At 33.1% G+C, this 17,100-nt stretch overlaps 4 protein-coding genes across 4 annotated transcripts in view; all 4 read right to left on the reverse strand.

Moving 5' to 3' along the window:
* LOC126740808 (uncharacterized) overlaps positions 1 to 11,426 on the reverse strand; it is a 20,628-nt gene extending 9,202 nt beyond the window's left edge. Inside the window, exons 1-4 of the mRNA XM_050446992.1 lie at positions 11,050 to 11,426; positions 7,078 to 7,222; positions 6,584 to 6,807; positions 6,339 to 6,528 (exon numbers count right to left, since the gene is read on the reverse strand). Of these exons, the coding sequence (XP_050302949.1) occupies positions 6,339 to 6,528; positions 6,584 to 6,807; positions 7,078 to 7,222; positions 11,050 to 11,212 (722 nt within the window). The 5' untranslated portion in view covers positions 11,213 to 11,426. The remainder of the gene's footprint in view (positions 1 to 6,338; positions 6,529 to 6,583; positions 6,808 to 7,077; positions 7,223 to 11,049) is intronic.
* A 328-nt stretch (positions 11,427 to 11,754) lies between these two features.
* LOC126740169 (adult-specific cuticular protein ACP-20-like) lies at positions 11,755 to 12,173 on the reverse strand. Its single transcript, XM_050446098.1, has 2 exons — positions 12,165 to 12,173; positions 11,755 to 12,108 (listed from the first exon to the last, which is right to left on the reverse strand). The coding sequence occupies exons 1-2, from the start codon at positions 12,171 to 12,173 to the stop codon at positions 11,758 to 11,760; spliced, it is 360 nt and encodes a 119-aa protein (XP_050302055.1). The 3' UTR covers positions 11,755 to 11,757.
* A 1,826-nt stretch (positions 12,174 to 13,999) lies between these two features.
* On the reverse strand, positions 14,000 to 14,414 carry LOC126740170 (adult-specific cuticular protein ACP-20-like). The gene is made up of 2 exons (XM_050446099.1): positions 14,406 to 14,414; positions 14,000 to 14,350 (listed from the first exon to the last, which is right to left on the reverse strand). The coding sequence occupies exons 1-2, from the start codon at positions 14,412 to 14,414 to the stop codon at positions 14,000 to 14,002; spliced, it is 360 nt and encodes a 119-aa protein (XP_050302056.1).
* A 1,753-nt stretch (positions 14,415 to 16,167) lies between these two features.
* On the reverse strand, positions 16,168 to 17,076 carry LOC126740171 (cuticle protein 18.6-like). Its single transcript, XM_050446100.1, has 2 exons — positions 16,578 to 17,076; positions 16,168 to 16,518 (listed from the first exon to the last, which is right to left on the reverse strand). The coding sequence occupies exons 1-2, from the start codon at positions 16,584 to 16,586 to the stop codon at positions 16,168 to 16,170; spliced, it is 360 nt and encodes a 119-aa protein (XP_050302057.1). The 5' UTR covers positions 16,587 to 17,076.
* Between the last annotated feature and the right edge of the window lie 24 nt (positions 17,077 to 17,100).

Genomic DNA, 17,100 nt, shown 5'->3' on the forward strand with positions numbered 1-17,100 from the left:
TTTTAGGAAAACACTGATTGATCTTGTCACATAGCACATGAAATAACAAAGTAAACGGGTCAGGAGCCATTTCAACTGCATTCCAATTAACCAAAGCTGCAGTAGAAGAAAAAGCATTAAAATTTGCTCTGCTGAAAATTCTTCCTATATAATGAGATGAAGGAAATACAGTGTTGCATGGAATCCTAGCGAGAATGGCTTCATGGTCAGAAATACCAGATGAGAGTACTCTACATGACACATCATTTAAATTTGTACACAAATAATCAATAGTAGTTGCAGATGAGGATGTTATACGTGTGGGTGAAAGAACATGCATCTTCAAGTCATAAGATTCCAATATACTTAAAAGGGATGTACGATATGATGGCAAGCTTACATCAGTGAAGTTAATATTAAAGTCACCAGCCAATATAACCATGGAGTGTAGAGACAATTGGGATAATAGAGAATCAAGTTTGTCCAGGAACATAGCAATATCTCCTGTGGGTGGTCTATAAACACAAAGAACATATAAATTAAATCGCTTACAAAAACAAAGGGAGAATTCAAAAACCTTCTCCAACAGAAAGCTGTCATACTTATTAATTTTACAGAAAAAAGCTTCAATTGTTTGTTTAACTAAAATAGCTGTTCCTCCATGTATGGAGTGTTGCCGACAAAAAATTGATATGGGAATATAATCAGATATTAAGAAACATTCGTTAGGCTTTAACCAGTGCTCAGTTAGTAATACAATATCAGGAAAATCACATGAATCAAGTAAAAGATGAAGCTCGTCCATTTTATTTCTTAGAGACTGTATATTTAAAATAAAACTACTGAAACTTTTCGCATGCTTATTTTCAATGTTATTTATAGAATGTGAGTGAGCTTCATCTTCTGTGTATTTATCTATAAAAAAGAATCCCTATCACAGCCAGTATCTAGAGGTCCAGATTGATTACTTGGTTTTATTGTGGACACATTTTTTGATAAAATGCTACTTTTGAAATGTTTTAAAATATGGGTATACAGTAATGATGCTAAATCTGATCCAAAGTTGCTGGCATGATTAGACTCTAAAATTCTATTTAGATTAATATTATTTGCGTGAAATATTCTATAGAGAGCCTTATTGCTATTATAAATTACATTATGGTTTGGATACATGTAAGGGCTTGTCATCACTAAACTATTGCTGTGTAAATGTATAAATTTTCTTAAAATATCGAATGATGAGCAAATACCATTTAACATTAAAATCAACATATCATTTTCTGTAAATTCCTTAACTATAGATGATGCAGTATAAATCAGTTCATTGTTTGTACTTCCTGGCTTCAGGAAACACTGGACTTTGTAGTTAGCTTCAAACTTCAGACGCAATTTCTTCAGGAACACTCTACTACAGTTTCCACCCACAAAAAGAAGCCTAGGTCGATTATCAACGGGTGAATTTGGCCTACATGGCAACTGTGTTGGATAATTTATATTAACGAATTTAGATATGTTTTGCTGTTCCTTTAATGCACAAATATCAGAATAGCAAGTATCTTTTTCAACTTCCAACACCTTTATTGACTGGATCATATTCTTATTCATCTTGATTAAATCATTAACCTCCATTTGTAACATATTTATTTGCGTCTTATAGGTTGCAGATTCATTTTCTAATGTTTTTATTGTTACAATTAAATTTTTATTTAAGGTATTTAACTCATTGATTTTTATATTGAAATTTATTTTTTCCTCATCACATACTTTTAATAGTGACAGTAACTCACATTTTTTAGTTTTTAAATTTGTTAATTCAATTTTAAGTTCATCATTAAGTTTGTGTAGATTATCTAGGGAAAAAGAAAACTTCTTTTCGGCCTCTGACACTTCTTCTTCAAACACCAAACTGTTTCGTCTCATTCTTTCTATATGCCTATCCTTTTCTTTTAGTTCAAAAATAGTACGATCTGACTGAAACTTAAATATAGAGGATACTGAAAATTGTCTGCGTGACCAGAATGATCACAGAAGATAATGTATAGACCGATAAAAAGTATGAAACTCGTAGAAACTATGGCAATTGCAGTGCTGCCTTATGTCGCCGATTAATGGAGAATAAAAAGGGTATCTATCTATAAAGATATACGATTCCGACTCTGCTTTAACTGTGAAGACTACTTTCACAAAAGCCAAAATTATACCAGTCAAAAAAGGGCAAACATTATATAAATTGTGAATAAGCTAATACGAAATACGGATTTAATTATGATATTAAACATGAAACAATCAACATGAATTGTCCAGTCTATAAATATAATATTAACATACAAGTAAAACTGATTGTCCTGGGTTTAATGGCTAATATTCAGGATGCAACTACTATCTTGAATGAACTCAACCAGTGTGAAACTAAACAAAAGTTGCTAGTAATTGTAATACAATATAGTCTTATTAATACGTCTTTAATATTATGCACGGTCAAATAATTTTGATATTTTTCTTCAAGCCTATAACCTTTGCTACAGATTTAATTTTGCTGTATATTTTTCAGTTTTTTTTAAGTGTTTTTTAAGGTATTTTTGAAAGTGTGTTTCGAAGCTGTTGCGTAAGCAGTACGTTTAAAAACGATGACATATTAAGGTCGCTAGATACATTAAGGAGTGCTTAGAAGAACTTGCGGTGCCTTATAAGCCATTTATAGGAGAACATTTTATCTTGATGCATGATAATGCTCGACCGCACATAGCACAAAATAATAACAAGAGAAAATTTAATCGACGTTCGAATCGAGTCCCGACCTCAACCCTATTGAGCACTTATATACTGAAAACAAGCGACAGAAGTACGGCGCGTTCTTAAGTTTGGCTACGTTAGAATAAGTACTGATAAACGAGTGGTAACAAATACCCCAAGATGCTATTGTTTCTTTAATTGAATCTATGCCCGAAAGAATCAGAGTTGTTATATATTCAAACTCGTGGGGGAAATACCTGATTTTAGAAAAATTCATGAATTTTAATACCGCCGTTATCCATATACCGGGTGGTGCGTCGCCAAGCGGAACATAGGAAACCCCATGTAAATTTTAAGGGGGTCAATTATTGGCTTCCCGCTACATTTTACAGAAAAAATGTAAGATAACTTTTTGAAGAGATCAATCTGGCAAAACCTTGTGCAAAGTTTCAAAAAATGTTAATAAGCGAATCTTGAATTATTCAATTAAATGTAATTGCAAAATTACCAAATTTTAGTAATTTTGGTAGGTATATTTGAAGGTAGATTAAAATTTTTATATTACGTTATTATAACAATGTTTTTGGATTAAATAAAAGATATTGATTAATTTATAATGGACTATTTTCCTGATACTCATTTTACGTAGGAATAAGCTTTTTACAAGTCATAATAGATAGTATCTAAAATATAATATCCTAATATATACCAGGGTAACAATTTGACAACTTACGACTATAACTGAGAAACCAAAAAAATATAAAAAATCGTTGAAAACTATTTTTATAGGGAGAGGGTACAAAATGATACAATAGCCAATCATTTACACTTACCTCCTCATCGCAGCCACGACGGCCCCAACTTCCAAATTTAAATTCTTAAATGACAACAACCTATGCTTGCGATGCCTTACCTGAAAGGTCTTAATTTTTTTTTTCAATGGTACCCTATCTACAAATCTACCTTCGATGTAGTAGTTATTGGCAATAACAATCATTTTCACACGTTTAGCTGTACAGGTTTAAATTTGCATGATTCTGTAGGTTATCTCGGTGGCTATAGGACATAAAGCCTTGTGGTTTTTGCCATACACCGCTAGTTTTTTTTATGAAATTAAATTTGCCGTTGGTCAAAAATTTTTAATCTACAGAGTGATTTTGAAAATTTTTAATGTTGGGACACCCCTTAATAATTTGTATCTGCGTTATTATTCAAGATATTGAAAAAATAAAACGACAGTTTTGATAGTGCTTTTTCCGTATCACACGATTATGATATCTATTGCGTTGCCGTGATTTAGGGTTTTAAGATACAAAATAAATTTAAGCCTGTTCAATAGCAACCCCTAAAATATACATAGCACCAGTAGATAGACAACTTATATATAAAACTTTATTTTTTAACCATCTATCACACTTGCATATCAGATAAGTGTTTCCGGTACTTCCCATAAGAATATTTATTTGAGAGAAATGAAGAGATCCCTCTCCCCCTTATGTAGTATTATTATGTATTTATTATGAGTCCTTATAATAAATACCAAAAATTCTTGTCTGATATGCATGTGTGATATACCTTTGAAAAGGGAATTGAATGGGCTGGTGCTAAAATACGGAGTGTTCCATTGAAAAAAGCATAGTTTTATTTCTTATTACAAAATACTAAATCACTACAATAAAATAGATAGCATAATCATGTTCTACAGAGAAAACCCTATCAACACCATTTTTTACTTTTGCAATTATGTTATATTTAACAAGAATTTAAAAAATAAAATATGGGTCCCAAAATCCAGAAGTTTTAAAAGTCACTCACTATAGATTAAAATTTGACAGTTGTCAAAAATTTGACAACGGCATATTTCGTTTCTTAAATATTGTAAAGACCGCAAGGCAACTGAGCAAATCTCCTATAGTAACCGAGATAAATTACAATATTTCCTAATTATGGATTCTTTTCTTTGCAGAGTTGGGTGAGCAACTTTCAAAAAATACATGGTATATTACTAGAATAATCAATACTGCGCAGGACAAAGCAAAATTAAATATTTTTAAAAGAATTTATCACTGTCAGTTCAAAAGTTAGATAAATAATAAGGGCCTTAGGAAAAGGGAACATTTTTCAAAAAACATAGATTGTCCATCTCAACTGATAATAGTTATTAGGAACCAGGAATTTAAGTCACGAGCTAAAGATAAAAATGTTGATGTTTTACGGGAAAATTGGCCTTGCATTATAACTTTCAAAGTTATGATCATAATCATACGGTAGATAGTGTAGCTGCTTTAACAAACAGATCCATAGGCAACAAAACAAAACAGGAAAACCTTTAAATTTTCGAAAAAGGTCACTCGGCTGCCTCGGCTTATAATACTTATTGTTTTAGCAAGATGGAGGGATTAGGTGATAGGTACAACCAACTTGTTTCCGACAGCCATTTTCCAACCAAAAATGATTTTTCAAACATGTGGAAATCCGATTTCAAAGAATAATATGGTGATCAAACGGGTGCCAATATGCTGACTCAGTTAGAGACCAATTTAAAAAGTTATAGTAGTATAAAGTTTAAGATAACTTGCGGGAAAGATGAAGATTTTGCAGTTGCCTTATCCACGCCAATAATGCAAAAAGCAGCGGAATATTTAATGTAGTCATCCGAAATTATGTTTGTAGATGCTACAAGCAATTGCAATGTACAAAATCATAAACTTTTTTTTTGCTACCCAGTCACCAGCAGGAGGAATACCGTTAGGCTGTGTAATTGCAAACTCCCAAAAATTTTCCATTTTTGTTTGTCTTAAATCTTCCATGTTTACCGTTTGCAATTTAATAAAGATAATGCCTGTAAAAATCGCACCTAGTATTATAATGACCTAGGATGACTTAACAGAATGTAATACACTGAAAAAATATTGGCCAAGATCTATTTTACTACTCCGTACATTTCCCGTTCTAAAGGCTGTGTGGAAATGGCTACAACTTACCAAAAACGAAATACCAAAAGAACATAGAAGGGATTTATATCAATTATTTAGAAGTATTTTATTATTGAAATCAAAGGAGCAAATCCAAACACACCTAAATTTATTTCAAACTTCTAACAAATACCCACAATATAAAAAATATGTCGATAGTAAAATTGAGTTGTGGTGCTTACACTATCGCCAAACACGTGGTACTGATACCAATAACTATATTAAGGTGATGTTTAGGCTTTTTAAAGGCATTTCTGTATAGAGCGCGCGTGCTGGTGCAAATAATGCGGTATCGTGAGCGCTCGATATAATATAAACTCGAGAAAGCCGAAGTCGCTATTAAATACGCTCGATACGAATATGCAAACGGGACGTCCCTACGAACGACGGTGCTGTAAACTATTTACTTATGTACCTAGTACACACAATGCATTTTTTTTTCTTTCTTTTATGTTATACATTAAGTTTTCGCTTTTCTTAATTAACTTCCGTATAGCGTTGATATCATTATTACTTTTAAACCAAATAACTGCCCATAGAGATATAAACTACTGTGTAATCTTATAAACGAATATCGCATAGCGTAATATGTGAGTTTGTAATTAATTTTATAATATATTCTGTTCTATATAGACAATATCCAATAAATACCTGGACGATAGCACCCTCTCCTGCGTCTTCGTTTCCTCGTCATAAAAATAAACCTTCATATCGTCCCCAAACGTAACGAATTTCGGGAATCGCGGATGATACGCGATCCCGAAAGTTTGTCGCTTCTCCCTGATGGTATAGAGGCACTGGTTGAAATTGTAGGACCAGCATTTAACGCAACCGTTCGCATCTAAAATGATGAATGAATAAAGCGTGTGTTTATTTGAATTTTTCGAAACCGTTACAGGTCCCGGTGTAACAGTTGGTAATGGGGTAAATTTTCGATACAGGTCGATGCTTGATCGAGGTAACTGGCGCCCTGTTCTCCCTCACGTCCGCGTCTGTTAAAGTGAAAACTGGTTCGCCCGTGGAACTTTGGTACATGACGATCACCCCGTCAGCGTAACCCACTGCGATATAGTCGTACTCCTCGTTGTATTTGCAACAGAGGGCTTCTCTCCTACCTTCACTGAAGAGTAGAAAGGTATATAGTATATAATGGTACCAAGTTTCTATTAAATGTCTGACGCATAAGACTCGAGAGACTAAGAACCCAGTAGAAGTATCCCTCAACATGTTAGTGCTATGTTTGAAAACTGTAGGGCAATTAAAGGCACCTGAATCAATTTCAATTCTTACAAAAAGATAGTTAAGTCAATCTTATTTAAGAATGACAAAATAAATAAAAAAAACTAAATTAGACCTACCTAGGGGTAGGTAAATAAAAGGGGTTAAGTACATTTTTGTAAGGATGCTAATTTTCCCATCCACCTGAATGTTTTCTTTCGGGGGTCCCTTGCGTAATGTACCATCCATTTTACGTTCCATGTCGTCATCGGTCAACTCGTCGTTATTCGCTAAATCTTCTTCTTTCTTCCTTACACCTAAAAAAAAAAAAGAAATTTTTTATGGTGAATCCACCGGGGTAAATATTACCGGTAAAGTTGTATGTTATTGGTTGTCAAATTCAAAATGCCCAAAAGAGTGTCAAGAGTGGTCAAATACAAAATTTAAAACGAATCAAGGTTAAAGTCCACGTGAAAGCTCAAGTCGAAGAAATCGTCAAAAAAAAAGTCAAAGTAAACGTAAAAAAAATTAAAATAAAAAAAAATTATTTTAGAAAATAATAATTAAAAAGCCGAAAAAAGCTAAAAAGATCAAAATAAAATAAAAAGTTTGAATAAGTCAAAAAACAAGGAATGTCAAAGTAAAAGTAAAAAAAAATTCAAAAATTCAAAAAAAGTAGTAAAGGTTAAAATGACAGTAAAGCAAATCAAAGAAAAAAAAGTCAAAGTTACAAAAAAAGGCCTTGGCATGTATTTACACCAGGTTTTTCAGACTGGTTTTAACGCTGGACATTAATCAGCTGGTTTTCATTGCCAACCCAAATAATTTATTAATAAATTACAACCTAAGGTGAGATATTGAGTAAGAAAACTTCTAATAAAAGAATATATTACTTTAAAATTTTGCGAAAACATTATAAAGCACACCACAACAAAATCAATTTTTTTCTCGCTGTCTCGGTTTTCAAATTTTTGTTAGTTGGCAGCATTGAAAATTAATGCGAATTCGGATCATCTCCCGTGTACACGGAACCTTATCCACATATTTAAAACGTTTTAAAATAATGCGGATTAGGAACGTTTAGGATACGTTTTACGGGTGTCGGTACACTGTTGATCAACTGTTGCGTGTAAACATGGTAATAGATTCATTGGGATATATGAACAATATTCCCACTGTGTGTAATAGTCCAAGAGCTAGTGAACCCTCCAACTAACGGTCTTCCTGTAAGGCTAGAAATTTGTGGAGTGATGAGTCCAAGGCCAACGACAATGACCTGGCAGGCCTCAGCCCTGCACGCCATTAACCCTTTTATTTTTTAAAATGTAAAATAAATAAGATATAAAAAACTTACTTCTGTAAGCTTCAAAATTTAAAACAATTTAGTTTGTTTATTGATAATTATGGAAAAAAATTGACAGGCGATTTTAGTAAGCAAAAGTATCTACCAGGTGAATTGAAAGGTGCATAGTTTAGGGGGTGAAATAAACTTTCGCCTGTAAAATTGAAATTTAAGTATGTGTTTGAGTAAGTCTTTTCAAATAAATGTGTACAATGACAGGCGGTTCTGAACAGCATAAGACCTTAACAGGCGAGGGGAAAGATGCTGGGAGCGTGCGAGTAAGAGGCGTAACGTGAATGCACATAGTGTGAGTAAGACCGTTTATCTAATGGTAAGCAATTCGGTACATTTTTATTTTAATGGTACAAAGGTACATTTCAAGTCAAATTACCTTGAATCGGGTACATTTTGTAAAATATATCCTTCCTTGTTTAATTTTTTTTATCAAAACAATAAAATTTAAATTTAATCATTCAAGTTAAATTTAATCAAATGTCGATATTAACAGCTACACATGCTTCACGAGTTGATACTATTTTAGACCAATATTTTTCGCCGTCCATTAAAGATTATGAACGAGCCCAACGCCATGAAGTACGGAATAAAAATTATTTAATTACTGGTTCAGAACAAGTTAGACCTGTTGATTTCATTAAAGAACTTCGCAATATACAATTCAAAGAAGCTTTTGTGGATTTTTTAATTACACACTGGAGCTCTATTGAAATGACAACATTCATCGGGAATACCATAATAAATTTAAATTACAAAGAATGGCATACTTATAGTGTCCACAACAACTCTGTTATCTTCAATATCAACGAAAATTTATCATGACAACATCATGAGGAAGCCGATACAAAAATTATATACTGTATATGCCAAATGGATGAAGATGTATCCGACGTGTTAATAAAAACGTGCATTTTAATACTTATGCTCGGCAACATGGACCATCTCCGCAATAATCATTTAAAAATCTACATGGAATATGGCACAAACAATTTCAAAAAATGGATAAATGTTTCTGAATTGTATGAAAAATTAGGACCCTCGGTATGCCAAAGCTTACCAGGATTTCATGCATTGACCGGTTGTGATTTTAACCCGTCGTTTTTAAGAAGAGGAAAAAAAAGACCTTTTAAAATATTAGAAAAATCTCATCAGTATCAAAAGTCATTTGCAGCGTTAGGAAGTGTAGAAATAATAGAGAAGAAAGAAGATATTTTTCCAATACTTGAGAAATTTGTGTGCCAAATGTACGGATCAAAATGTCAAAGATTGGATAACGCACGTTATGAGAAGTTCCTTGCCACATATGACACGAAAAATCTACCTCCGTGCCAACGCGAACTGCAACAACAATTATTAAGAGCTGCATATATTTCATCTGGCGGAATAATCATTTAAAGGAACCAACGTTTCTTACCTCTGAAAATAATGGTTGGAACTTAATCGATGGTCACTACGGTTTCAATTGGTTTGAGGGAGATACGGTTCCTGCGTCTGTATACGACATATTTTTACAAGATCCTACTAATGCTGATACTGCCAAAGCACAGTCAACTGAAACTGAAGATTACATTTCAGGTAACACACAGTTATTTGATTTAATAAGATTCAATATACAGTCTTACGTAATTGAGCGCGATATTCAAGAAGAAGAAGTAGTGAAGAAGTGTCAGATGATGATGATAATTAATGTAAAAAATAATGTAGATTACAAAACAATTAATAAAAAATATTGCATCTATAATTTTTAATTTTATTTAATGACATTCACACTATATGCATTCACGTTACGCCTCTTACTCGCACGCTCTCAGCCTCTTTCCCCTCGCCTGTCAAGGTCTTATGCTGTTTAGAACCGCCTGTCATTGTACACATTTATTTGAAAAGACTTAGTCAAACACATACTTAAATTTCAACTTTACAGGAGAAAGTTTATTTCACCCCCTAAACTATGCACCTTTCAATTCACCTGGTAGATACTTTTGCTTACTAAAATCGCCTGTCAATTTTTTTCCATAATTATCAATAAACAAACTAAATTGTATTAAATTTTGAAGCTTACAGAAGTGAGTTTTTTTATCTCATTTATTTTACATTTTAAAAAATAAAAGGGCTAATGGCATGCAGGGCTGATGCCTGCCAGGTCATTGTTGTTGGCCTTTGTGTACTATGACTCATCACTCCACAAATTTCTAGCCTTACAGGAACACCGTTAGTCGGAGGGTTCACTAGCTCTCCTACTATAATAAAACATTAAATATATATAAAACAGTCTACTTTTATGGCGAATGCGCTAGTATATTTCTTACCGTTCATTTATTACCTTTGAAAATATGGGAAGCAAATTAATACCAGCGTTGCCAGATTTGGAATTAATTAAGCAAATATAGAGATTTTTTTTAAAGCAGTTGGAGATAATCCTGACAACATGGAATCCCAAGGAATTTATTAAAAATGTCGGTGTGGCACCACCGCAAAAATTTTGCGAGAGTTTTTCATAAATTCCCTGTGGTTCCCACATTTTCCTAGGATTAATACAATAGAAAGAACATATCAAAGTTTCTTAAATCATGAAATCCAGAGGACTATTTTTAAGGAATCTTTAAAAGAAGAAGCAGGAGTTTTTAAATTTGAAGAGTCACTTTTTAAGGTTACACTGGTCGCACTATTTTTGTCAAGAGTTTTAAGAGTCCTGTACTCTACACTACTATAAATAACCAATCTATACTAACCCCACACTACTAAATGCATTAATTAATTCTGAAATAAAACACTTTGAATATTTCTTACCGGTTGTGGTAGTAATAGAAGTCGCGGCATGTGGATATAACATCGAAGCTACAGCCGAAGGACCCGCTTTCATTTTCCTGGCCCCCGCGTGCATTTCATCGCTCATAAAAGTGGGGATCAGACTGGGATCTTCGTGATGCTTCGTTTTGTGGCTCTTACTCATTGTCCCGGCTTATAATTGATCAAAACACGTCACTTTTAATCACAGAAATTGTGAAACTGCTTTTAAATTTTACTGAAAAAACAAACTGTCAATATTAATTGACAGCTGTCAACAGTTTTAATGTACTACAAGTTCGCGCCGCAAGAGTGCGCTTTTTTTTAAATCTTATAACAATAAACAATTCTTTGTAGAATCCCCTTATAGCAACAATAGTTAAATAAGGGAGATCAAGCAAAGAATTTGTTGATATTGTCAACAAAGAAATTGGTGACATTGACAAGCAAATGACGTAATGTTTAATAAAAATGCGAGTGTCTGGTGAACATGCGGAGTGAATATAATAAACGGAACGCGCGAAATTTGAATTTATTAAAATAAATGTTAATTTATGCTTGTCGCCAAAATTCGTCAGTATTAGGTAGAAAATTGCACATTCTTGTGTAGGAAATATAATAGTTCGAAATAATACACATAACATACATTGCAAATATAACAAAATCTATAATAAATAATTCAACTAAATAACAAATTAAACGGTGAAAAATTTAATGGTGGTAATAGTTGTATGGTGCTGGGGCAACAACAGTTTTCTTGTAAGTCACAGAAGCTTCGCTGGGATGTCCCTGTTTCTCCACCACAGCATTAAAACCGTGTCCATCATCAGAGTATTTCACGATTCTGACAGTACCATCGGCCTCATGGAGGGAGTACTGCCCTTGGACGTGGTCACCATCACGTTGCTCCTGCTGAGAATGGAAATCTCCAGTGTGGGGATCTTCTACTACGTAAGCGAACTCGTACTTTGCTGGACCATATTCTTCTTCATGATGTCCTTTGTAAGGCAGGGGGCTGTATTGGGCGCTTACGACAGCGATTAAGACAAAAGCAGCCAGCAGCTAATAATGATCAATTTTTACAGTTACCATCAAAAAAATGGTGATTAAGAACCCACCTTGTACATGTTTAATGACGCTTTTGGTGCTTTATCAAAGAAGCAAGTTGACGACTGTTGGTTTGACTGAAGGCAGATAGATCTTTTATACAAAAATCAGGGTATGTACATAGAAAAGTGAATTAAATATTTAAGGTCAAGGCCAAACATTTTCTTATCTAGATCAATTAAAATACCATTGAAGGTTTGATCTATAGCCTCGGGGGTAAAAGGTTTAGTGACCTGTCACTGTGCTGCTGCATTTAGTAGGCGAAAATTTAAGCGTGGACATATTAATTAGTTTGATTATATAATTCGTTTAACAGCAGTTTATTTTTTGAATATTTCAGAAATATTAATAAAATAAAACAATAAATTATAAGGATTTTAAATGGGAATGGTTGGAATAGGATACTGAGTTTTTCAAATATATGATGGATTAATTTAAGCCTATACAAGTTTCAGTTAAGAGTAGATCAAAATGTCTGCAAGAAGGTTTACATCCAGACGAGTGAAAGTGCTGAGGTAAGGAAGTTTTTCAAAGAAATTCAGATAATCCTGGTATTACTACAATAATCACTATATTAAATGAAATATCTCTAACTCTAAGTTTTTGGTTATAAAAACTTTCAGACTTCTCATTAGAACTGAAATTAGGGTTTAGAAACTAGAGGTCTGGAAATAGGTATAAATTATTATAAAATATGCAAGAATAATCTGGATTGCAGATAATTTTAGCATGACGCCCTCTTAGAGTAGGTATACATGTCTTATAGAGAACATTTTATCCGTTACAGCCTGGAATAGAACGTAAAATAACCTTAAAATCTTTAAGAATAATTCGTACATAATTTACGCATTCTGGTAAATCCTGAATAAACTCAAGCGCCTGTAAAAACATAAGTACTTACTCCAAAAATTCGAGGAAAATAATTTAAAGTGTCTAATAAAAAAAGGGTACATTTTTGCTTAAAAAAATTAATTCAGAATAGTCTGAAGAAAATTGAAGCACACCGACTATCTAAAACACCTCACAACAAAATAAGCAGTAAAATCTGTATTTTTGTGACGAATTCATAATGAGTTACTTATTTTATTGGGTATTTAAATTATACTATAAGTGACGTAATACCCAATAAAATAAGTAACTCAAAATAAACAGTCCCTTCATGTGCTTCATAATAACGAAATAATCAGGGAGTGACATCGCCTGATAATCAATAGACTAAACGTCAATTGTCACTTTAAATCGGAAAAAGTCATTTTTGGACATCTTTTTTGAGGCAAAAAATCGAAATTTCAAAAAATAAAGACCAGGCGTTTCGAAAATATTAACAAAAAACAATAGGCATTATAAAACACCCTGTAACATGAAAACGATTCACTTTTCAAGATTCCTGTATATGAAGTTTTTGTCTTATTTTTAGACAAAGATGCGGCTGGCAAAATATTGCGATATAATTTCGAGACACCCTGTAGAACAAACTATAGCAAAGGTAGAGGTCGTGTCGCTACAATATTGAAACATCTCACATAAGCCATAACCTCAACTATGACGTCATTTGACATTTTTGACAGTAACGTTTGGTTCTACCAGACTAACGCTTGGACAGGCTCTGGCTAAGGAATTGAAAATTACGTGAGTATAATAGAATTAGGTGAACGTTTAATTTCAAAAAAATAAATGTTCATTTATTCCAAGCATTTGAAATCCTTTGGTTCAAATTAATCCAAATAGCTAGAGACTCGTGCTTTTTGGGAAAACTTAATAAAATTGGAAATAACACACACAACACACATTGCAATCATAACAAAACTTATAATAAATAAATTAAATAAATAACAAATTCAAAAAATTAATGGTGGTAATAGTTGTATGGAGCTGGGGCAACAACAGTTTTCTTGTAAGTCACAGAAGCTTCGCTGGGATGTCCCTGTTTCTCTACCACAGCATTAAACCCGTGTCCATCATCTGAGTATTTCACGATTCTGACAGTACCATCGGCCTCATGGAGGGAGTACTGCCCTTGGACGTGGTCACCATCACGTTGCTCCTGCTGAGAATGGAAATCTCCAGTGTGGGGATCTTCTACTACGTAAACAAATTCGTACTTTGCTGGACCATATTCTTCTTCGTGGTGGCCTTTGTAGGGCAGAGGGCTGTATTGGGTGCTTACGACAGCGATTAGGGCAAAAACGGCAAGTAGCTAAAAGTTATAAGTTAATATATTTAACTATAAAAGATGTTGATTTAGAACTCACCTTGTACATATTTAATAATGTTTTTGATGCTTTTTTGTCAGAGGAGCAAGTTGCCGACTGTTGGTTTGACTGAAGCCAGGTAGGTCTTTTATACAAAAATTAGGGTACATAGAAAAGTGAATTAAGTTTTTAGGGTCAAGGCCAACAATATTTTTTATCTAGACCAATAAAAATATCATTGAAGGTTTGGTCTATAGCCTGCGGGGTAAAAGGTTTAGTGACCTGTCACTGTGCTGCTGCATTTAGTGGGCGAAAATTTGGGGTGTGGACACGTTATTTAATAAATAATTAGCTTGATTATATAATTTGTTTAATAGCATTTAATCATTTGAATAATTCAGATATAATATAATTAGACAGAAAAATGAAGACTAAATGATAAGGGAATGGCGGGAATATGATGCTGAATTCTTCTAATAGATATGTTGGATTAATTTAAACTTATATAAAACTCAATCCAGAGTAGATCCAAATGTCTAAAACGTGTTTTAGAGTCAGAAGTCCACATAATCCTCGAATTACTACAAAAATTATTAAATAAAATAAAAAATTTGATAAAATCTCTCGTTATAATTCAAAGATTATAAGAAACTTTGCGTACCTGGAAAACTGGAACAAATCTGAAGAGAAACTGGAATATTCTCAGGGGGCCTGGAAGAAGGCACTCATTACTATAATATATTTAAATAAACCTAATCTTAATTATAAATAACGTACATGAACCTCACTTAGAGTAGATCTACATGCCTGGAGAACATTTGATCCAAGAGAGCCTTGCATAAAACATAAAATTACCATAAAATTTTAAAAAATAATTTTCGATTATACCTAAGTTAAGCATTATAGTGAATCCTGGATAAATTCAAGCGCCTGGAATATCACACGAAATTACTCCTAAAACAATATACAGATTATTTAAAAATTGGGAAAAATTAATTAATTTAAAATCGCAGGCAAAAATAGTGTGTAATTCTTCTAAAAAAATGATGTGAAAAAATCTGAAAAAATTAAATTAAAAAAAAGTACGTTCCTGTACTTTATATTAACGAACTAATCAATCAGCGACATTGACAGATAACCAATGGACCAAACGTCAATTATTGTCTTAATAATTTTTGACCGATGACACTAGAATCAGATCCGGATTCAGGTCGATTTTCAAAACTGTTTTTCATGTAATAATATTTTTTTAATTTCAGAAGTGATTTTAACAGCATGTGCGCAACGTAAATATAATCTAAGAATTATCTCAACAGCGATTTAATTGACGATTAAATGTCAAACGATTGTCAATGAAAATGGGAATCTCTCAAGAACGTGCAGAGTCATACTATTGGGCCCAAAATTTGACTTTTTTTTCTAATACAGTAAAATAATGAGTATCGAAATCTTGATATTATAAAATAAATACCTTTTTATAGCATAAAAAGTTTGTTTGCAGTTGTAGGAAATTAATACATTAATTAACACGTTTGACGTTCCACTAATGACACGTTACGAAGCCAAACAACTGTCAACGAATGAGTCCCTCCTATGCAGGAAGAGTGAATATGATAGGCTTGGGCGCGAATTTTAAATTTCCTATAATAAAATATTTATTTCTTTGAAGCATCTGAAGTCGCTTGGTCTAAATCCATTTGATTAGGTGGAAAACCATGTTTTTTGAAACAAAAATCTAATAGAGTTGAATAATACACGAAACATACATTGCAATCATAACAAAACTTATATTAAATAAATAACAAATTAAACAGTTGAAAATTTAATGGTGGTAATGGTTGTATGGGGCTGGGACAGCGACGATTTTCTTGTAAGCAACAGGAGGTTCGGTGGGATGTCCCTCTTTCTCCACTATAGCATTAAACCCATGTCCATCATCGGAGTATTTCACGATTCTGACAGTACCATCGGCCTCGTGGAGGGAGTACTGCCCTTGGACGTGGTCACCATCACGTTGCTCTTGCTGAGAATGGAAATCTCCAGTGTGGGGATCTTCTACTACGTAAGCAAATTCGTACTTTGCTGGACCATGCTCCTCTTCTTGGTATCCCTTGTAGGGCGAAGGGTTATATTGGGCGCTGACTACAGCGATTAGGGCAAAAGCAACTAGTAACTGAAATTATCAATGAAATAATTAGTTACTATAAAACAAAATCTTCATTTATAACTCACCTTATACATGCTTAATGATGCAGTAAGTTGGTGCTTTGTCAAAGGGGCAAGTTGACGACTGTTGGTTTGACTGAAGCCAGGCAAGTTTTTTATATAGAGGGTACAGAGAAAAGTGAATCAAATTTTTAGAGTCAAGGCCAAAAGTATTTTTTATCTAGACCAATTATTAAACTATCATTCAAGGTTTGGTCTATAGCCCTAAGGGGAAAAGATTTAGTGACCTGTCACTGTTGTGCTGCTGCTTATACTACTTAGTGGGCGCTTATTTAGGGTGTGGACACGTGTTTAAAAAAAATAATTAGTCTTATAATATATTATATAATTTCGTGTGGGTAATTAAATTTAGAATATTTTGTTAGTATTTGTTTATATGCATATAATAAAATATTTTATTTAAAAGTATAGATTGGTGTTTGTTCTAGCCCACACTATATAGTACGTATTTTCTTGGTTGCTATCTTTTGAAAAAATCTAGTTAAGTGATACTCTGGATACATACATTTTATAAAACACATACAATCAA

The sequence above is a fragment of the Anthonomus grandis genome, chromosome 9, assembly GCF_022605725.1.
Source record: "Anthonomus grandis grandis chromosome 9, icAntGran1.3, whole genome shotgun sequence".
Lineage (NCBI taxonomy): Eukaryota > Metazoa > Arthropoda > Insecta > Coleoptera > Curculionidae > Anthonomus > Anthonomus grandis.